Source organism: Scomber japonicus, chromosome 5, assembly GCF_027409825.1.
Source record: "Scomber japonicus isolate fScoJap1 chromosome 5, fScoJap1.pri, whole genome shotgun sequence".
Lineage (NCBI taxonomy): Eukaryota > Metazoa > Chordata > Actinopteri > Scombriformes > Scombridae > Scomber > Scomber japonicus.
The window spans coordinates 27,300,777-27,320,975 of NC_070582.1; the positions used below are offsets into that span (position 1 = coordinate 27,300,777).

Consider the following 20,199-nt stretch of genomic DNA (forward strand, 5'->3'; position numbering starts at 1 on the left):
TTAAATGGGGTTGAGTGTTATTCCCTAAAAGTTACAGTAACGGTGTATATCAGTGTATAAAGACTGACTTACATTTAGTATAGTATATTGGAGGAGTATAATTAAGGCAAAAATATATCTTATTACTTTTTGCCTGGACTAAGTTATTATCTAGCTAAAATACATATTACTTGTATGTTTTACTTATCATGTAACAAGTATAATATATTTGGTTTTATTACTCTTATGTATACATACTGGTACTTGCAGCTACTATTTGTCACGTGACAAATAGTAAAATACGTTTTACACTGGTACCAGTGGTATTACCAAATCCTGCTAAATGTGCAGTGCTGTGCATTAGACTTGGACTTTAATGCTTTTCCAAATATATGATTGAATCTGAACCATTGCCCTCTGGTGGTGCATGTCGTGCAATACAATACATCTCGTGTCTGTATCATTTAAAAGAGTGTATGTTTTTGATGGTATTACAAATCATATTTGTGGGTTTTGCCTTTAAACGGTGATACTATCCATAGCTGGTAGCATTCAATCAGTCATAAAGATTTCTGTGGGTCAAATATTTTTGTTTATATTGTGTCCTGAAGAAGTCTGTGTTATTTTCAAGGTCACGGAAATTCGGCTGAAGTACTTTGACACGATCCCCGTGGCGACGGCCATGTGTGTCCTGAAGACCGGCTTCCTGTTTGTGTCGTCAGAGTTTGGAAACCAGTAAGTGTCAGGCTGTCCATCTGTCTGTGCAGCTGTTTGTTTCCTCCTCTTCCTAACAATGCGCAGCTCATATCTTTCATTTTCTTTTCTGTCGCTCATTTTTCTCACTAACTCATGTTGTCGTTGTTCCTCTTCTTTCCTTTAGTTACCTGTATCAGATCGCTCACCTGGGTGATGACGACGACGAGCCCGAGTTCTCCTCTGCAATGCCGTTAGAAGAGGGGGACACCTTCTTCTTCCAACCCCGCCCCCTCAAGAACCTGGTGCTGGTGGACGAACAGGAGAACTTATCGCCCATCATGTCCTGCCAGGTAAGTGTGTGTGTGTTAGTAATGTGTGCTGCTTTACATACCAAGGAGACATGAAATACTGAATCTTAATACTAAATCCACGGGTTTGAAGGCTTGTCAGATGCCAGAACGCTACACAGGTGTTAAAAATACCATGTAGCCTAAACATCACGCTTCCATCTCTTTGAGCCTTAGCAAAGAAAAGTCTCATTTAATTTGACTTAAAGATGCATTTCTTTACTGATTCATTGTCTATTTTCTCTTCTCTCTCTCTTTTTTCACAGATTGCTGATTTGGCCAATGAAGATACACCTCAGCTGTACGTGGCCTGTGGGCGAGGGCCCAGGTCTACTTTGAGAGTCCTTAGACACGGATTGGAGGTACATACACACACACACACACACACACACACACACACACACATACACACTCTGCAGGCTGTGAAAGTGATGAGTTTGTTCATGTCTCTTCTCTGAATAAAAGCTGAAGAGTCTGCTTATTACTCTGATCTCAGCACAAACACGCAACTTTGGTGTTTGCGTATCAATCTGCATCACCTGAGATTACACACACACACAAAGCTTTGCTGCACTGATATGTGTGTGTAATCTGTGCTCAATAAATACACAGACACTATAAATGATGTGAGCTCAGTATGACAAAAACACTTGAGTCAGAATTATCGCATGTTAGTGTGCTCACGTGAATGCTCCACACTGAAATCAATTGGCTGGGAAGTGAATGTAGGAGAAATGTCTTGCTGGTCATCTGCAGACTTTAGAACTACATCAGATATTGTAGAATCTCTCACAGCACGATACAACACATCTCTGCATTTTCATTGTTAGGAGAAGGAACCTTATGTAACCTGAAGAGCATCAATTTTTCATGTCTCTTAATCGCCCAGAGTAGTTCTGGTGTAATTTGTGTAGACAAACTTCATCTCCACTGAAACTGACATGATTTATGTATTTACTACAAGAGTAAAACATGGTGTAAAACAATTAACCGTCAAGTGAATACACCTGTAATCTGAATGTTGCTGTGCAGTGGCATACACACAGTCAAGTGGGTTTGTCTGACAGTTCAGATAATATGTATGATAAAATAAACACTATATGCAGCGTTTTCAATTGTCTCCTGTTTTATTAATGATGTCATATCGAGAACATCCTCAGATCTGCCTTCACAATATCATAATATTTGTTAAGCATTGAATCCTCTTTTGTTTTTCCTCCTCTGTCTCCCCTGTGCGTCTGCATCAGGTTTCAGAGATGGCCGTCTCCGAGCTGCCCGGTAACCCCAACGCTGTGTGGACAGTCCGCAGACATGTGGAAGGTAATAATAACATTCCTGTCTCAGACACCTCTTTCAACAGGACTGACACAATGAAGGAATTTCACTGTTCACACGTCTTTAACTGCTTTATTTTGCTACTCAGCAGCATCAGACCTGGCTTTAGTGCTAGTCTGTATGTATATGTAGTGAATGTATATCACTCAAATATTTGCTTATTCCTTCATTATTTATTTTTTCTCCTAACAGAATACATCTCCACTTGCATGCAGATCACTTTTATTCTGTTTATTTTGTTTTGCTTAGCTCATATTGAAGATTGTGTGTGTGTGTGTGTGTGTGTGTGTGTGTGTGTGTGTGAGATCTTGAATTTATTTTGTGCAACAGTGCATTTTTCTGAGGTCAAATGGTTTGCACATTTTGTCAGTGTTTTACCACAGCTGGTAAAGATCACTGTTTGTGTGTGTGTAGGCCAATTCATGACATTGAGAGTGTCTGTAGTATTTGGACATTACAATTTGGGAGTATCATATGGTTCTTCATATTTTTCATTTTCTTTAACAGATAACAATGAAATAATTTATTCATCATATACATCCTCTGCCCCATTTAATCAGCATTAATTTTCTAACCGGTGCTCCTTTGTTGTCTTCTTTTAATTAGATGAGTTCGACGCCTACATCATCGTGTCTTTCGTCAACGCTACTCTGGTCCTGTCCATCGGAGAGACTGTAGAAGAAGTGACAGATTCTGGTTTCTTGGGAACAACGCCCACTCTCTCCTGCTCACTGCTTGGTGAAGACGCCCTGGTTCAGGTGGGGTGAAATGTACCTTTTTAACATCATCTTCTCTTAAGCCTGTAAGCAGATTCGAACAACTAAGATCCCTCCACAAGATTGCATAAAGTAGTCTTGACTCTTGATCATTTTATTGTTACTTCCTTAGATTTCACAGATTGCTGAAAGGTCTCTGCCCTTCTCCACATGATCTCTGAGGTTTAAATAATTGGGTGTGACCAGTCATCACTTACATCCCAGAGCTTTTTGGGGGGAGTAGGGTTGAAACACAGTGTGTTTGAGATCAACAGTCTGTCTTCACTCTGTTTTATGAGGCAGAAGTTAACATCAAAAACCTGTTACAAGGAATGCTACACATATAAACACATAAATATTTTCTCAGTTATTGTTTGTGTGTGACTCTTGGCCAAAATAGTCTTTAAAGCAAGACAGATGACTCCCAACATCTTGTGTGTCATGATCCAACAGAGAGTTGTGGGTTTTATTACAGAGCTGCATTTTTACCAGTCAACACCATACACACGATTTGATGCTTGAACAATAGTGATCACAAAATAAAAACATCCAGAACTAAACCAACCCACTGCTTGGTTTCAGTCTCTCCATCTTATTTCTGCTGCATTCCCACTCTCTGCCTCTCCACACAGGTATACCCAGACGGAATCCGCCACATCAGAGCCGACAAGCGTGTTAATGAGTGGAAGACTCCCGGCAAAAAGACAATCGTCCGCTGCGCTGTGAATCAGCGGCAAGTGGTTATCGCCCTCACTGGAGGGGAGCTGGTTTACTTTGAGATGGACCCGGTAAGAAGGAGCACATTGTTTTACCTTTTGTGATGTAATCACCTCAAGAAACTATTCTTGATGAGTCAAGTTGAAGTGAAATGTTTTTGTGAGTTACTAAAATTCAAATTATGATAAACTATAGTGTGTAAAATTACCATATACCGTTTTGATTTCATACTTAGCTACCAGTTTTGAACCGTTTTTCAACCTTTTTTTTAGCGTTAAATCAACAATTAACAGATCTCACAAGGATTGTAGGATGCATTTACTACACCAGACCTCACAGAACATATATATATATATGGACTGGATGATATGGACTTTCTACACTTGATGTTTGGAAAAAATGAGCGTGCAGTTTAATCTACAGTGCTGCTTCAAAGTTTGTGCTAAAGCTAAATAAAAGGGAACCCAGTTAAATAAATGAGAAAAAAAACATCAAACTTACAAAAGTATGTGAACCCTCACTTTCAGAAATTGGTGTGACCCCCTTTCACAGTAGTAACTTCAACCAAATATTTCTGGTAACTGTAACTGTAGCCCTGAACATCGGCTTGGAGAAATTTTAGCCCGTTCCTACTTATTAAACTTTGGGATGTTGGTGAGCTGCATTCACATCATTTCTAAAAGATTATGGTCAGGAGTTTGACTCTGCCGATCCAAAACATGAACATGCTTCTGCTCTAATCATCCTTTGGTAGAGCAACTTGTGTGTTTATGGTTGTTGTCTTACGGCCCATTTTCTGTTGAACTTGATTTTACAGACAGATTGTTATTTTCTTGTACAATTTTCTGGTACAACTCAGAACTCAAAGCTCTATCAATAATTGCAAGCTGTCCTGGACTAGAGGCAGCAAAGCGGACCCAAACCATGATACTTTCACCATGTTTCACAGATGGGACGAGATTCTTATGTTTGAAGTGTTTACTCATCGCCAAACCAAAACGCTTCTCATTCAAGCCGAAAAATTAGATTTTTAGTCTCATCCTTCCACAGAACATTTTTCCAGTCGTCAGCAGCAATGTTCTTTTTGGAGAGTAGTGGCTTTTTTTTCCTTGCAACTTTTCCTTGTACACTGTTGATGTTCAATGTTCTTCTGATGGTGGACTCATGAACAATCATGAACATGATGAACACAGCCCTCACCACTGCAAGAAAAGCCTTTAGTTTCCTAGATGTTACCCTGGGGTCGTCTTGTTCTTGGTGTGATCTTGGTTGTTGGACCACTCATGAAGATGGTAACAGTGGTGTTGGATGTCTTCTGTTTATACTTAAAGTGCCTGATAGCTGACTGGTGGACCCTGACGGGCAAATGGCACACATGGCCTCTCACACTCAAACTCGACTCTAATTTGCTATTCGAATGAATTGACAATCCTAGAGTTAACATATTTTTGCCTCAGGCAAATATGTAACAAATCATTTTCCTCAATAAATAAACAAGTGCAAGGTTTTTGACTCAGTTGTTTATATGATGTCTGTTTATCTAGTTTTAGGACTTGCCAGGAAATCTGATCATGTTTTAGGTCATATTTGCACATTTTCAAAAGTTCACAAACTTTCAGCCAGCACTTAAAACGAGGCACCAAAATAAACACAGTAGATGACTGATGTGACTGAGAAGCTGCATAGTAACACTGTTGTTCTCTTTATCTCCAGTCTGGCCAGCTCAATGAGTACACCGAGCGGAAGGAGATGTCAGCCGATGTGGTGTGTATGAGCCTGGCTAACGTTCCTCCTGGTGAGCAGCGCTCCCGGTTCCTGGCTGTGGGACTGGTTGACAACACTGTCCGCATCATCTCCCTGGACCCTTCGGTATGAATACATACATTTGTTTACATATTAGACTCCTGGCAAAGCTTGTAATAAGAATATTACCAGAGGGACCCCAACCAGCACACAACACTCTAAAATTAACTAAAGTTTTTAATGACACGTTTCAGTTTGTCTTACTGTGTATTTAAATGTGAAAAATGTTAACATACAAGGCAGTTATAGTCTTGTCAATACCATGAATAGATATTTTTGGTATTTATGGTAAATGTGTTTTGCAACCTAGAAGTTTGCTGATCAGGGAATTTTGCAGCTGAAGAATAAACTCTGTACTCTCTAATGGACACATTTTAGAAAAAGTAAGAAGTAAAAAACACACTAGTGACTGTTGGTATAGATGTGGTAATCTCAAGTCATCATCCAGTATTATCCATATTTGTTGAAATAACAGTTCCAGCCTGTCCTTTGGGAAAAACATGAAAGTTGGCCCCCTTCTTTTACCACTCTAAAGAATGACCAGGCCAACAACCTTTGCCCTTTCAAATATTTATTTTTAGGATCAGCGAGTCGTATTTCAGATGAGACACATGCCTCAATCATTTGGCACAAACCAGTCAGACCTATATCTATCTATCAGCCAAAACAAGCACAGTCACAATAATAATAGTGCAGAACAAGGCTGTATTATACTCACGTATACCAGATATTGTTCATTCTCCTTTATGATTTAAAGTTGTCTAACGTGTATATTTCTATTCAAGTAGAAGTCCTAGAAACAAAGCTCCGGTGCAGATATCAAATGGTGTTTTAGAGATGCCCTGAAGGCCAGTAAGAAAAACTACGAGGCTGTTTTAACCGCTGACCTTAGGTTTAAGATGCGTTTCAGTGTTACTGTTGTGTCAGTTTTGAATTTCGCCCTATGGGGATAAATAATTACCCTTCTCTACCCTACATACCTAGAACACAAGTGGACAACTGACACACATCACCGTACACATCTGTGTCTATCCTGCATCTCTGAGGTGTCCAGCTGACCCCTTGTGCTCAGATTTCATTTCTTACGCTAAAATGTCAAAGAGGCCTGCGCAGTTAATACATCAATCTGCTGCCAGCCGAGCATGACATTTGTTCCACATGGACTAGCTAGGTACAGGCCGTACTAACTGTTGGGATTGTCAAGCATTTGGCATTGGTGCACTGTCACCAAATTCACCCTGCTACATAAATTGTGGCCTGTTGGAAACAAGCTTTAGTTTAAATAAGTGTAATCAATGTTCACAGTCATTGATTACTGATTACTCCTAAAAGTTCCATTTAGCTCTTATTCAGCCAAACACAAGCAAGTGGTTGATATCTAATGTCCCTGCAACTTAATATGGTTTAAAGAGAGAGAGAACTACCATCCTTTACATTTTTTTTTGGATAAAGTTTTAACACCTTGAATTTTCTTCACGTTCAGGACTGCCTACAGCCACTGAGTATGCAAGCCCTGCCCGCCCAGCCAGAGAGTCTGTGTATAGTTGAGATGGGAGGGGTCGAGAAACAGGACGAACTTGGAGAAAAGGGAACCATCGGCTTCCTCTACCTCAACATAGGGCTTCAGGTATTATTTCTCATTCAGAGATTCTCATGTTACGTTTTTCTCCATCACATGTTTAGTTTTGTTGTAATAGCAGTGCCCACATAAATCAACCCCCCGTAAAAGTACACATAAGGCATTCATATTTATATGTTAGCATTGACTCAGATTCCTCCTGTAGTTATAGATCCAAAAGGAAAAGTGCTTACCTGATGCCTTAATAATAAAGTCACACAGGCACGCTGAATATGACATTTCTCAATTAAATATAGATTACTGTATATTCTTGTCATTTCTCTAATAATACCTGCAACAACCTCAGGTATTGAAGCAGAAGTTTTGAATCATTTTAAAATCCTTCTATTGTAATCAGTAAATACGAACATGTCAGCAGTATATAATGTATGAACCCATTAATTGGTGTAAAAGATAATATATTAATTTATCATTCTTGAGGGCTACTGGTAAAGATTTATGATGACATGGATTTAAGATCATGTCATGTATTAATATGTGTGTGTGTGTGGGTGCGTTCTCTTTTCTCAGAACGGCGTGCTTCTGAGGACCGTGCTTGACCCAGTAACTGGTGATCTGTCAGATACCAGAACAAGATATCTGGGGTCACGACCTGTCAAACTCTTCAGAGTCAGGATGCAGGGACAGGAAGCTGTAAGTGACTGCTACACATTTGCACATAATCACAGACTGTTATATTACAAAATTCTACATTTGTTTACTCGCATACAAGTGTGAAATTAATACTCTTGTTGTTGCTGAAGAGACCACATAAAATGTTACCTTCAAAGAACCTGCAGGGATTTGTCATTTTAAAAACAATATAATAGTTAAAATAATAGGTGCAGCAGTAAAGTATTGTCTCTGTCTCCTCTCGTTGACAGGTGCTGGCAATGTCCAGTCGCTCCTGGCTCAGCTACTCGTATCAGTCTCGCTTCCATCTGACGCCTCTGTCGTACGAGACTCTGGAGTATGCCTCTGGTTTTGCCTCGGAGCAGTGCCCAGAAGGCATAGTGGCCATCTCCACCAACACACTGAGGTATGTAGACATGTTTTCATGTAACTTAAAGAGCAGTAGAAAGTGTAGACTAGTCAGACTTTGGTTCAGCCAAAAGACACAAAGTTTCAAATGATTTGTAACTGTCTGTCCCTCCTCTTGATCCTTTCTTTTTTTTCATTATCTGTCTGGCAGAATCTTGGCTTTGGAGAAATTAGGAGCTGTCTTCAACCAGGTGGCCTTTCCTCTGCAGTACACCCCGAGGAAATTTGTGATCCACCCAGAGACCAACAACCTCATTTTGATCGAGACCGACCACAATGCATACACCGAGGCCACCAAAGCCCAGAGAAAGCAACAGATGGCTGAGGTAAGAAATGCAATGTTCACACACAATAAAATAATAATGGAGTACTCTGTGGTAAATCACAGTAATACATTTACCAGAGCAGTGAGATAGTCTGTTGGTTAGTTAAGTTGTGACCAGAGGAGAATGCAAATTTCCACTTGGGAGATATTATTCCATGTAGTAAGAACACAAGGTCAGGCTCTCCAGTGACAAAATACTGTTCTTCAAAGTATTTTTGCATGTTAACAAAAGCAGGGAAATGATGATTAGATTGTGAAGATCTAATCAATGTGGGGGGAGGGGGTCAAAAGGTTAACATGTCTGAGGAGCTAGCCTTATTTAAATTGATCAGAGCTGCATGCAGGTCAGACGTTAACTGTCTTTAGTCAACAGGCATTTTCACCAGGAATGGAAATAAGTTGTATGACATAGATGTTAAAATGTCATTTAACAGACTTGCCGATAATATAAAACAGTGAATCAGGTGAAAATGTAAGTGTATTGATAAAACAAATATGCATTGATAACGTTAATAACCCCATGAGGTAGAACTTGCTCAGATCTTCTATGGAGCCATCTTTGTGTTGGTGGCAGAGGGAATGTGTGCAGCACCTGGTGATAGAGGAGCTGTCCAAAATGCCTTTGCATCCTTCCAACTGACCTCTTTTGTTGCTGTTGCCCCCCGCCCCGCAGGAGATGGTGGAGGCTGCCGGTGAGGATGAAAGAGAGCTGGCTGCCGAGATGGCCGCAGCCTTTCTTAATGAGAATCTCCCAGAAGCTATTTTCGGTGCACCTAAAGCTGGAGCGGGCCAGTGGGCCTCACTGGTGCGACTGGTCAACCCCATTCAGGGTACAACGCTGGACCAGGTGCAGCTGGAGCAAAATGAAGCAGCGTTTAGGTGAGTTTAGAGTCATGTTTAACTCTGAGATGTGTAAAGCACAATATTTCTGAATATAAAGTGAAAGGAAAAGAAGCGAGTTGTCAGAATGGCATGATAAAACTCTGACAGTGAGCCAGAGTTCAGCCTTTTGGGTAAGAGATCAGGGTGTTTGTTTACGGATGGATACAAGGAGGCTTTAACCGTTAAGAGAATAGAGTGGAGGGATGATCAGAGATGAGATAAGATAAACACTGCCATAAAATAAAAAGTGAAACTCTGGATTACTCAATGTGTGAAACACTTAATGCTTGGAAAAACAAGGTTATTAAAGGATATTGTGAGTGGTGTGGGTGAACTTAAAAGATACCATGTTGTCCAGAGTCTGACCCTGGACTGTTTCTTATTTATTACACCTTTCACATTTCATGTACAGTCAGTGTATCCTGACTGTGAATTGAACTGGCAGCTCCCAAAACAGAACAGTTAAGGTTTTGGGGCATAAAATGTCAGTTGAAATGTGATTGTTTGGTGTGAAGATAGAAACGGTTTTGCTGTTAGAAAATGTCCTGAATAAGAATTGAGAAGCTGTTCAATAGTACATTTTTTGTTTTCACTGGTTATGTCAAATAGCAAACCTGCCATATTAGTTACTTATTATGTTTATTAAATTTTTATACACATAAGATTGTGGTGTATTAGTCAACAGGTAACTTACACTCATACCATAGCAGTATATAGTTCTGCTGACTCTGTAACTTCCTGGTTTCTCAATATTTTAGTGGAACTGATGCTCTGATGAAATATAGCCTTTCATTTCTCTGTAGGAAAGTTTTTATAATTTATTAATTGGACATTTTATTTCTTTTTCTGCTATATGATGTCACAGTAGCTTATATCTCACACACATTTTTTCTCTGATATTTTTCAGCGTTGCAGTGTGTCGTTTCACCAACGCAGGAGATGATTGGTACGTTTTGGTGGGTGTGGCCAGAGACATGATTCTCAACCCCAGATCGACGGGCGGCGGCTTCATCTACACCTATCGGCTCACCAGTGGTGGGGAGAAGCTGGAGTTTGTGCACAAGGTGGGATTTATCAAGTACCTCAAGTGAAGTGAAATGGCGATTCAGTTGCTGACATAACACAGAAAGCAACTCATGTCTCACTCAGTCTTGTATAGCAGACACACAGAGAAGTGAAAACTGCTGCTGTAACATTTGCCTGCAGGTGGTGCAAGTCCAAGAAAATTTCAGCAGCTGTTGCTTCCTTTGTCTGTAGGTGGCAGCATGAACATGTTTGCAGATTGTACAGGTCTAAACTGCTGCTGCCACTATTGCTTTTATTGTCAATCGGTGAGGCAGGTTGGACTGGCTGCACATTGGTGGATGAGCCTTGTGTCAGTTGATAGACTATTTTATAGAAAAGCTACACAAAGAAGATTGAATGACTAAGGACAAAATGCACATATTACATAGGGCTCAAACTAAAGATTATTTTCATTATTGAAAATCCACATTTTAAAAATGCCATAAAGTAGTAAGTTGATGTAACCTTAAATGCCTTGTTTTTGTCCTGACCAACAGTTCATAACCCACAGATATTTAGTTTACTGCAAAGAAACCAGAAAACACTCACATTTAAGAAGCTGTAACCACAGAGCTTTTGCATTTGTCTCTTAAAAATGACTCGAAGCAATGAGTCAATTAACAAAGTAGTTGCTGACTGGCAGTTGATTGACTTATCAGTGAATAAACTAATCACTGCAGCTCTACATTGTATTGAATGGCCTTATACTGGTCATAGAAAACTGTTCCCATGGCTAAGTGTGACATGGCCACTTAGCATGGGGCAGAAGGTGTTAAATGTCTGAGGAGACTGAGTGCGTTTATTGAAATGTGTGTAACGCAAGGTCTGAGGTGGATACTAAGATATGGATTGGATTTCAGGGTGAAACAGTCTTCTAAGTTAACCAGGCATGGACAACCCCATGTTAAAAATGTAATGATGCCAAACACAGAGGTTATTGCCCCTGGAGCCACGCACTGGTTTCCCGGGCAAGTCCCCAGAAACTGGAGCAGGGTGGAGGCCATCAGGGTGAATCAGCCCACTTGCAGTTGTTACCTGATGTGGACGAACAGGGGAAGTGAGTCACAAATGTTGTACTGCACAGTGATGTCAGCCACTTTAAGTTAGAGGACTTTCCCAACCTCTTAACCAGATCGGATGTTTCAGATAAGTCTGGTTAAACACACGTTATGTACTCATGCACATACACATGCACATTCATAGCCAGATAGAACTCCGATTATTCATGCACCGTAGGCCTGGAACAGGATGCTTATCTCTCCATCCCATACTTTCACAACACACTGGTGCTAATTTGACTCAGAATCAAGTCTCAAGTCAAAACCATTTCTCAATTGATTGAATAGAAAAGGGGGGACTATTTTCAGTCTCTTGCTGTGTGCAAAGCCATTCACTGGTGTCTGTAGTCCACTGCAATACAATATGAAACATAAATGGTCCGCAGCCTTTTTATTTAAAAGAGTTAACTGCATTAATTAATGACTGAGGGGGTTGGAGTGTGTTATTGAGGTGTGACAGACTGAACATTGAGTTATATTCTTCACCTCAGATTTGGTTTTTGTCACTGCTGGAGTTTGCTGCTCCGCTCCACTAAAATTAGTCTGTAAGTGGTGGTGTTGAAAGGTCACAGTATACATCACATTCATATCGCAAAGGTACTGATTAACTCTTGAATTCAAAACATTGATGCAATCACTGCCTTTTTTGAAGATGAACTATAAGGTGATGTGCTGCCCTCAGTTGATTTCTACCTTCTTTGTCCTGTCAACGTCATGTTATTAACTAACAAGAAGAAAATCCACTTTCGACATTTGTGAATCCATTCAGAACTCACCCACCCCTAATACACCAATTAACATTCTACACAGTCTCACAGTGGCACATTTAACGAATATTTAACATCTGATGACAATGCCCCTCTAGCTGTTTGGTTACGCCCTTGACATGACATGACACCAAGCACTGACACCAGTGTCATCTCGTGTTACTTTTTCTGTCTTTCTTTGGTCTCACCCATAGTTGGTTTTGAGTGGCTGTTTTTGAACACTGCACTGACTGAGAGTCCAACTGTGTTTAAACTATAAATCAAAGCCAATATTTTTGAAAACATCTTTAATTTAGCAGCAGATGTCAATACTTCTACTCATGCATATTTTCAAAACAACCCAAATCACATTAGCTGCTCATTTTTATCACAATTTTGCTCCTACTGACTGACTCACAGGTGTGACCCAAGTCACTGTTATTCTGAAACACATAATGAAATGTCATAAAATATGAATTGAATAAGTAATAATAAAACTGTGGAATAGGAATAATAGTGTTAATAAGGTGTATGATAAAGCAGTGTGTAACTGAGTTCATTACAAGAAAGCCCTGATTTTCATATAAATAATATAATTAGTTGTTTTTAATAACTGATTTTTTTCCTGGATCCTGACGACACAAGTGTCTATTTGTTGGTTGTTACTGTTGTCTCCATGCAGCATGAAACACCAAACTATCACCAAGGTGCATATTTGCCAGAGGGCTAAAGAAACAGCTTTTGTTTTCCTACAAAAGCTGACTGAGCTTGAAGATCAGCTCCATAGTGACCAAAGTGCAGTACCATCGTTTTTTTTGCAGACTACATTCCAGAAGGACATTAAGCTTGAACATACATCAAAGCAGATATTAAATTAATCACCAACTATTTTGATAGATTAATAATTGTGAGATGGTTTATTTTTTTTTAATTAAATTGACTGATTAATCAATAATAAAACTGTTAGTTGCAGCTAAACCCCATAAACCTCTAAACACAGAATACATTTAAAAAAGAAGCATTCAAACAAAATGTTATGACTAACTTCTGTTCCTGAAGGAAAAGAAAAAGGTACAGCACATATAGTGTGGGAAATCATGCCTAAATATCACCTGACTGAAGATAGCGGGTGGGCAGTGTTGTACCTCATTCTTCCCCTTCAGGGAACAGAAGTTATAGTCATAACATTTTGTTCTTAAGTTGATTCACCCTGTACAAAACATGTAGTAGTGGACATGTACTCACACCCCACAGAACATCCACTGAACCAGAGTCTAATAGTGCTTCATAGACCCAGCAAAAAAGACAGTGAGTCAGCGAAGACGCTGACACATCCAAATTATACAACTGAACAAAAGTGCGTGGTGATGACCAGCTGGTTTCAATAGAGATACCACTTACAGATACCCATTTAAACCAAGCCTGTGGTGTTGCCATCACCCTGATGAATTGGAAGACCTCTGATGTTTTCAAGCCAGGGAGATAACTTCTATAATGAGTGACAAAGCTGCTGTCTATGGAGCTTTGCCCGGCCAGAGGATCAAGACAAACAAACAGACAATTGTTCACATAAACATGCACTCTGAGTGTGGTCTATTTATGTGCATAGAAAATTCACTGGGCTCTGTAGATGCAAAAGGAGGGGGACAGAAATACAAGACCTCAAAAGTCATAGTGCGGTAGACTGTAAGGATAATCTTACACAAATACGCTTCATTTGGACTTAATTTTGACAGATATGCCTGAAGTGTGGTGACTGAGCTCAGGGAACAGGCAGTGCCTGCCTAGCCTCGATAATTATTCTCCACTTGAGATAAGGAAAATCTGCAGTGCCTCTACGGGGTCGCTGTGGGGCTGCTCACACTGTGATTTAGGGACTACATAAGCTGCCAGGAACAGCTCCATAGGGGGAATATTGCCCAAACCAGCTTTTTTGACTCCATCCAGATCCAGGCCCATTTTGACTGTTGTTGGTGAAGGAAAAAACCTGCAAAGCACAAGAATTTCTAAGCCAGTGAAAGAGAGTGCCACTTCAGCTCCAGTTTCTCAGCTACATGGCAATACAATGAGAAGAAGGATGTATTGTCCTGGCCAACTGTCACCACAGTGTACCACACTGTACTAGCCCAATGATGAAGCCCACCGTTCATCCTCCAATAACCCATGTGTGTCCAAGTCAATGTCCAGCACGGCATCGTCATCATGGCACATCATGGCTGAAGCTCAAATGTAACTAACCCCTCAACATACTCCATGTGGTCAGCCCAGTTATCAGTGGGGACTTTCACCAAAAGCTGTTGGACTCAAATAAAGCTAGATTCGTCGACTTGGAGAGGATCGTCCGTGCTATGTGGTGTTAGTCTTTCCCAGCACTGTCTTCAAGAACATTACCGTGCTAGTCTTTTTGTGCAAAGCCACACCCTTGAAGACATGGGCAGGGACAGGCAATACTTGTTCTTCACCTGTTTAGGTCTGGTGTTCATACTGAGAAACGAAGCTCGTAGATAAAAATACTAACAAGATTAGCTGGCAGTAACCTACAGTTGAAACCAGAAGTTTACATACACGGTATGAAAAAACACATAACCTTTTTTTAATCATATATCAATAGTACATTTTTTGATTTTCTGATATATCATATCAGACGAAATAGTCAGTGAGGATAACCAAAATTGTTTATATTTGCTTAATGCCAGAATAATGAGACACAATTTTTTATTACTTTCTTCAGTCAGAAGTTTACATACATTTCATTAGTATTTGGTAGCATTGCCTTTAAACTGCATGACTTGGGTCAAACGTTTTGCTGGAATTTTGGCCCATTCCTCCTGACAGAATTGGTATAACTGAGTCAGGTTTGTAGGCCGCCTTGCTCGCACACGCCTTTTCAGCTCTGCCCACAAATTTTCTATAGGATTGAGATCAAGGCTTTGTGATGCCTAAAACATTGACTTTGTTGTCCTTAAGCCACTCTGTAACTAATTTGGCGGTATGCAATATTTCTAATGTCCTTTCCTCATGATGCCATCTATTTTGTGAAGTACACCAATCCCTCCTGCAGCAAAATACCCCCACAACATGATGCCGCCACCCTCATACTTTATACATACATTCCCATGGTGTTTATACCTGCATATAAATGTTTGAACAGATGAACGTGGCACCTTCAGGCATCCTTAAATTGTACCCAAGGATGAACCAGACTTGTGGAAGTCCACAATTCTCTTCCTGATATCTTGGCTGATTTCTTTTGATTTTCCCATGATGTTACATGCACAGGAAGCAGTGTGTTTGAGGTGTGCCTTAAAATACATCCACAGGTGTGCCTCTGATTAACTCAAATATTGTCAATTAATCAGAAGCTTCCAAAGCCATGACATCATAATCTGGGCTTTCCCAAATTGTTTAAAGGCAGAGTAATCTTAGTGTATGTAAACTTCAGACTTTGAAGAAAGTAATAAAAAATTGTCTAAAAATATTCTCTCTATCATTATTCTGGCATTTAGCAAATATGAATATTGTTTGTTATCCTAACTGACATAAAACAGGAAAAGTGTATGTAAACTTCTGGTTTCAACTATACTTAGGAAACAGTAGAGGTATTTTATCAAGGTGAAGAGTGTAAGAACTGAAGGATGACTGTGGTGACATGTTTAATACAGTGTGTGATCATCTGTCAAAGGCGTGTATAGAGGGATCTTCAGTCAGGTCATTCAGGGGTGGATATCCCATGCTATTTGCCAAGTGAATCAACTGAAAGGCAACATACCATAATATCACAAGACTGATTCTCCAGAAGAGAGCTGGGAGAATGTGGATTCTCAATTCATGTGTTAGTTATGATTAAGGCTCATCTTGGACATTGAAAGTATTTAGACAGTTTGACTTGTGACCGCTATAATCTAATTTGAAAAATATAATTTACCAAAATTTTATGTTTTTAAGAGGTAATGAATTTTTGATAGAAGTCATAGCTTAAAAATAAAATTCTAGATTTGCCAAAGTCTGCATTAATGTTAAAGTCATGGGATGTGATCTTGTTATAGGTCTCAGAAGAACAAGACAAAATTTACAACAGTAGTTTTAAATTCACTTTACAATTATGTTGTTTTATTTTTCATTTCTTAAACACAGAATAAGTCAAATCTGAAAATCTAATCTGAAGATTTAAGTTTATCATCATGGTATATCATAAAGGTGTTATGTAGATGCCATGTGAAGGACACAGCGTTATTTTGCAGACTGGTACTTATTATATTAAAGAAAATAAAAGCAGTGTATCTTCTTATTACGTAAAATTAGCCTGCGTCCAAAACACTTTCACACCTTCTTGGATCACAGTTCTGACACAATGGATATCTGGAACTGTCCAAATCTGTTAAGTGCGATATTGGATCTTGCTTCAAAATAATATATGAACAGTTTCTGTTGTGACAAACTGACTGCATCTCAAACTAAATTCTCTTAAAAGCTGCCATAAAATAATCAGATTCTTTGTTTTTTTCATTGGCAGACCCCAGTAGAGGATGTACCTTTGGCCATTGCTCCATTCCAGGGACGTGCCATGGTGGGAGTTGGGAAGCTGCTGAGAATCTACGACATGGGCAAGAAGAAACTGCTACGAAAGTGTGAGAACAAGGTAAGGCAGCGGCCAAAATACACACACCTTAGTGCACTTAATGTAGGTCTCTGTATGAGGAGAAATTTGACCAGAGACTTAGAAAAATGCAGGTGAGGACTGCAAATCTTTAGATGCATTCATACAGCATTCACATTAAAAAGCCGACTTTTAACTGACCCCGGGCATTGACCAAGTGACTCATCAGGCAAAACGGTCACATCCTACGACATAATTAGCTTAGTCTCCGTCTCCTTCATGAAGCTGCAGTGCAGCTGCAGTCCTGATGCCATTAAAGCATAACATACTATATGAATTATTGAAGCCCTTGTGTAAATATGTTTATTGTTATCCATTCGAGTTTTAAAGGCACGTGGTGTTAGATAAGAGCAGCCTAATAATGATAATACAATTCAGTGCCTTTATTGTCATTGTACAGTGTACTATGAAATGAAGTACAAGACATAGTAAATAAATATCCTCTTTGTGCAGAGTAGAGGCGGTGTGTCCACACACGCCGCCATGATAGACATTACCAATACTGAGTGCCTGGTTTATTCTTTATGGACAGATTAAATATGATTGTGATGCACATCAGTATAAAATGAATCACAGAAAGGTGCATAGTTTCCTGATCACTGAAGTTAAGATCTGTTGAATTGCCTGCTTTTTCTAAAGAAGAGTTTGTGTGCAGAGGCTCTGTGTGTAATAAATTCATATTTCTATCTAGGCACTAGTGGCGCTGTACAGGAAAATGTATGTAAATACACATTTTTGCCAATTGCACAGTGCTGTAATGAACATTAACACCACATGCTCATGCAAACAATGCTAGTTTTAAAGCAATGTTATGGTCAACAATTTAATATAGGTCTCTGAGGTCCTCAAAATATGTCTCTGAAGTTTGTTGAAAATACCACTGAGATTATGCATTTTTGAATCCGCCTGTGTTTGAGTCCTGTTCTGGATGAGCTTGTTTTTATGTCGATGCAAATGAGCCGCCGCTCCACACAACTTACTCCAGAGCAGCTTTTGGCTTTCTGGCCGTGATACAACACACAATTATATGACTACAACAGGAGAGACAGAGGGCTCGGTTTTTTTTATTCCGGACCTGTAACAGAGCTGCTGTAGTGTCACGGATACTAGCATTAGAGTAACGCTAAGCGTATCTGTGGACCCAAATGGACGTATTAGCCTCAGCTTGACTTTACACTCTAACTGGTTATAAAGTTAGCTGCTGGGTGCTAATCCATGTTATACAACGTTGCCAATTTGAGCATTTTTTTGTCACACAACTTCATGACATGTCTATCAAGTACATTACAATTACAATTATATTCACCAATTACATTACAATACAGCAGCAACACACACATACCAGCACAGATCACTGGACAGAAAAGACTAATGTGTCTAATGTATCTAACCACACTGGAGACACATAGTTATGTTGGAAAGACATGACAAAGTACACTTTGTATAATCTGTAGGGCTAGGTATCAGTACTTGATATCTTCTAAGATATTGGCTGAAATAAATCAATACCAAGTAGCATCCAAACGTAGGGCTGCTCAATTATGGAAAAAATCATAATCACGATTATTTAAAACGATTTTTTTTTAACATGCTGCATTTCTGGTCCATTCAGCTTAATTAATTTTCCCTCCAAGCAGCAGCCTTTTATCTGCCGCTTAACACAACACACAGCAGAAAATGTACGGAGATATTAGATAACGATAGTTCACACAACACATTTCGCTGTATGTTTCAGCTTCTGTCAAACTAACGGAGCTGCGGTGACTTCCTATCTAAGCTTTCAAAATAAAACCTTTTGTTATTGTGCGCTTCTCATTATTATTAACAAACAAAGTTGGGGCTTTTAAAATTACGGGAGATTCCGGGGGAAAAAGTCAAAACGGGAGGGAGGAGGGAGATGGGTCTAAAAATACGGGAGAAACCCGGGGAAAACGGGAGTGTTGGCAGCTATGGTGTACAGTGCATGCTGCGGAGGAGGGACGGAAATATGCATTTGATACTTTTTGCACCCAGAGCTACAAAACATGTCTAGTTGTATGGACTTACTCACAGCCGATCAACGCAAGCAATCTTTGATTTAATGCGATTGGTATTAAATGAAGTACTCAGTTGGTATCAGTATCACTTTAATGGTACTTGGATTGGTACTAGTAACAAAATGTTTAAATGATACCCAGCTCTAATAATATGCAACCCTTTTTGACCATTCACCATGTCAAGAAATCTTCCTCCACTTATCTTTTGTGTGTACTTATCGCTCTCCCTCCGCCTCTCTCTCTCCAGCATGTTCCCAACCTGGTGTCGGGGATCTACACGATCGGCCAGCGTGTGATCGTGTCCGACGTTCAGGAGAGTCTGTTCTGGGTCCGTTACCGGCGCAATGAGAACCAACTCATCATCTTCGCCGACGACACATGTCCCCGCTGGGTGACGACAGCCTGTCTGCTGGACTACGACACCATGGCCTCTGCTGACAAGTTCGGGAACATCAGCATTGTGAGTACAGAGAGTGTCATTTGTCTGTTTGACTTGTAGGAATTAGGGATGCACATTTTGATTTTTTTTTTATGACCGATAACCGACCCTCATTAACCGATTATTAACCGTTAACCGATAAGATTTAATTGCTCTATTTGAGTGTCTGTGACCCATTCAGTACGGGAACAAATGTTTTTTGTTTTTCTCATGGGCTTTATTGTTAAATGTGCAAATACCAGCCAAATAAACACCAACCAAATAAACAATAACGACAAAATCTTAGGATTTTTCACATTCAAACACCTGCAGCAATGCTGAACAGAATTAAACAAGGAGAGAGAAAAAAGACAGCAGAGCTGTAACGTATCAAAAGCACTTCAAATATCAAATAGTTACCAGACTTTCTAATGAACAAGAACAGCTTTACTAAACGAAAACACCCTTTTAATCAAACACTATATAACAATATATCTGTATACTGGCACGAAGTCCTCCCGTGTTACCAAGAAAAATAAGTCTAAGCCGTGTACAAAATATTCTAAATAAAATAAATAATAGCACCAGATAAACAAATAGATAATTAAATAGCAATAGATAAACAAAACTTAAGTCAATCCGCTCAGCCCTCAAAATAAAATAAATGGCCCAAGCCCACCTCAATCCTCTCTCACGATAGCGTATTATTTTTATTTTTTAC

At 39.6% G+C, this 20,199-nt stretch overlaps 1 protein-coding gene across 1 annotated transcript in view; it reads left to right on the plus strand.

The window, feature by feature from the left end:
• sf3b3 (splicing factor 3b, subunit 3) overlaps nt 1–20,199 on the plus strand; it is a 33,276-nt gene that overhangs the window by 4,873 nt on the left and 8,204 nt on the right. The window contains exons 9-23 of the mRNA XM_053319376.1: nt 611–714; nt 860–1,025; nt 1,289–1,384; nt 2,270–2,342; nt 2,964–3,115; nt 3,745–3,900; nt 5,543–5,698; nt 7,116–7,259; nt 7,782–7,904; nt 8,135–8,289; nt 8,443–8,617; nt 9,290–9,495; nt 10,406–10,562; nt 16,881–17,006; nt 19,308–19,520. Coding sequence (XP_053175351.1) covers nt 611–714; nt 860–1,025; nt 1,289–1,384; nt 2,270–2,342; nt 2,964–3,115; nt 3,745–3,900; nt 5,543–5,698; nt 7,116–7,259; nt 7,782–7,904; nt 8,135–8,289; nt 8,443–8,617; nt 9,290–9,495; nt 10,406–10,562; nt 16,881–17,006; nt 19,308–19,520 — 2,202 coding nt within the window. The remainder of the gene's footprint in view (nt 1–610; nt 715–859; nt 1,026–1,288; nt 1,385–2,269; nt 2,343–2,963; nt 3,116–3,744; nt 3,901–5,542; nt 5,699–7,115; nt 7,260–7,781; nt 7,905–8,134; nt 8,290–8,442; nt 8,618–9,289; nt 9,496–10,405; nt 10,563–16,880; nt 17,007–19,307; nt 19,521–20,199) is intronic.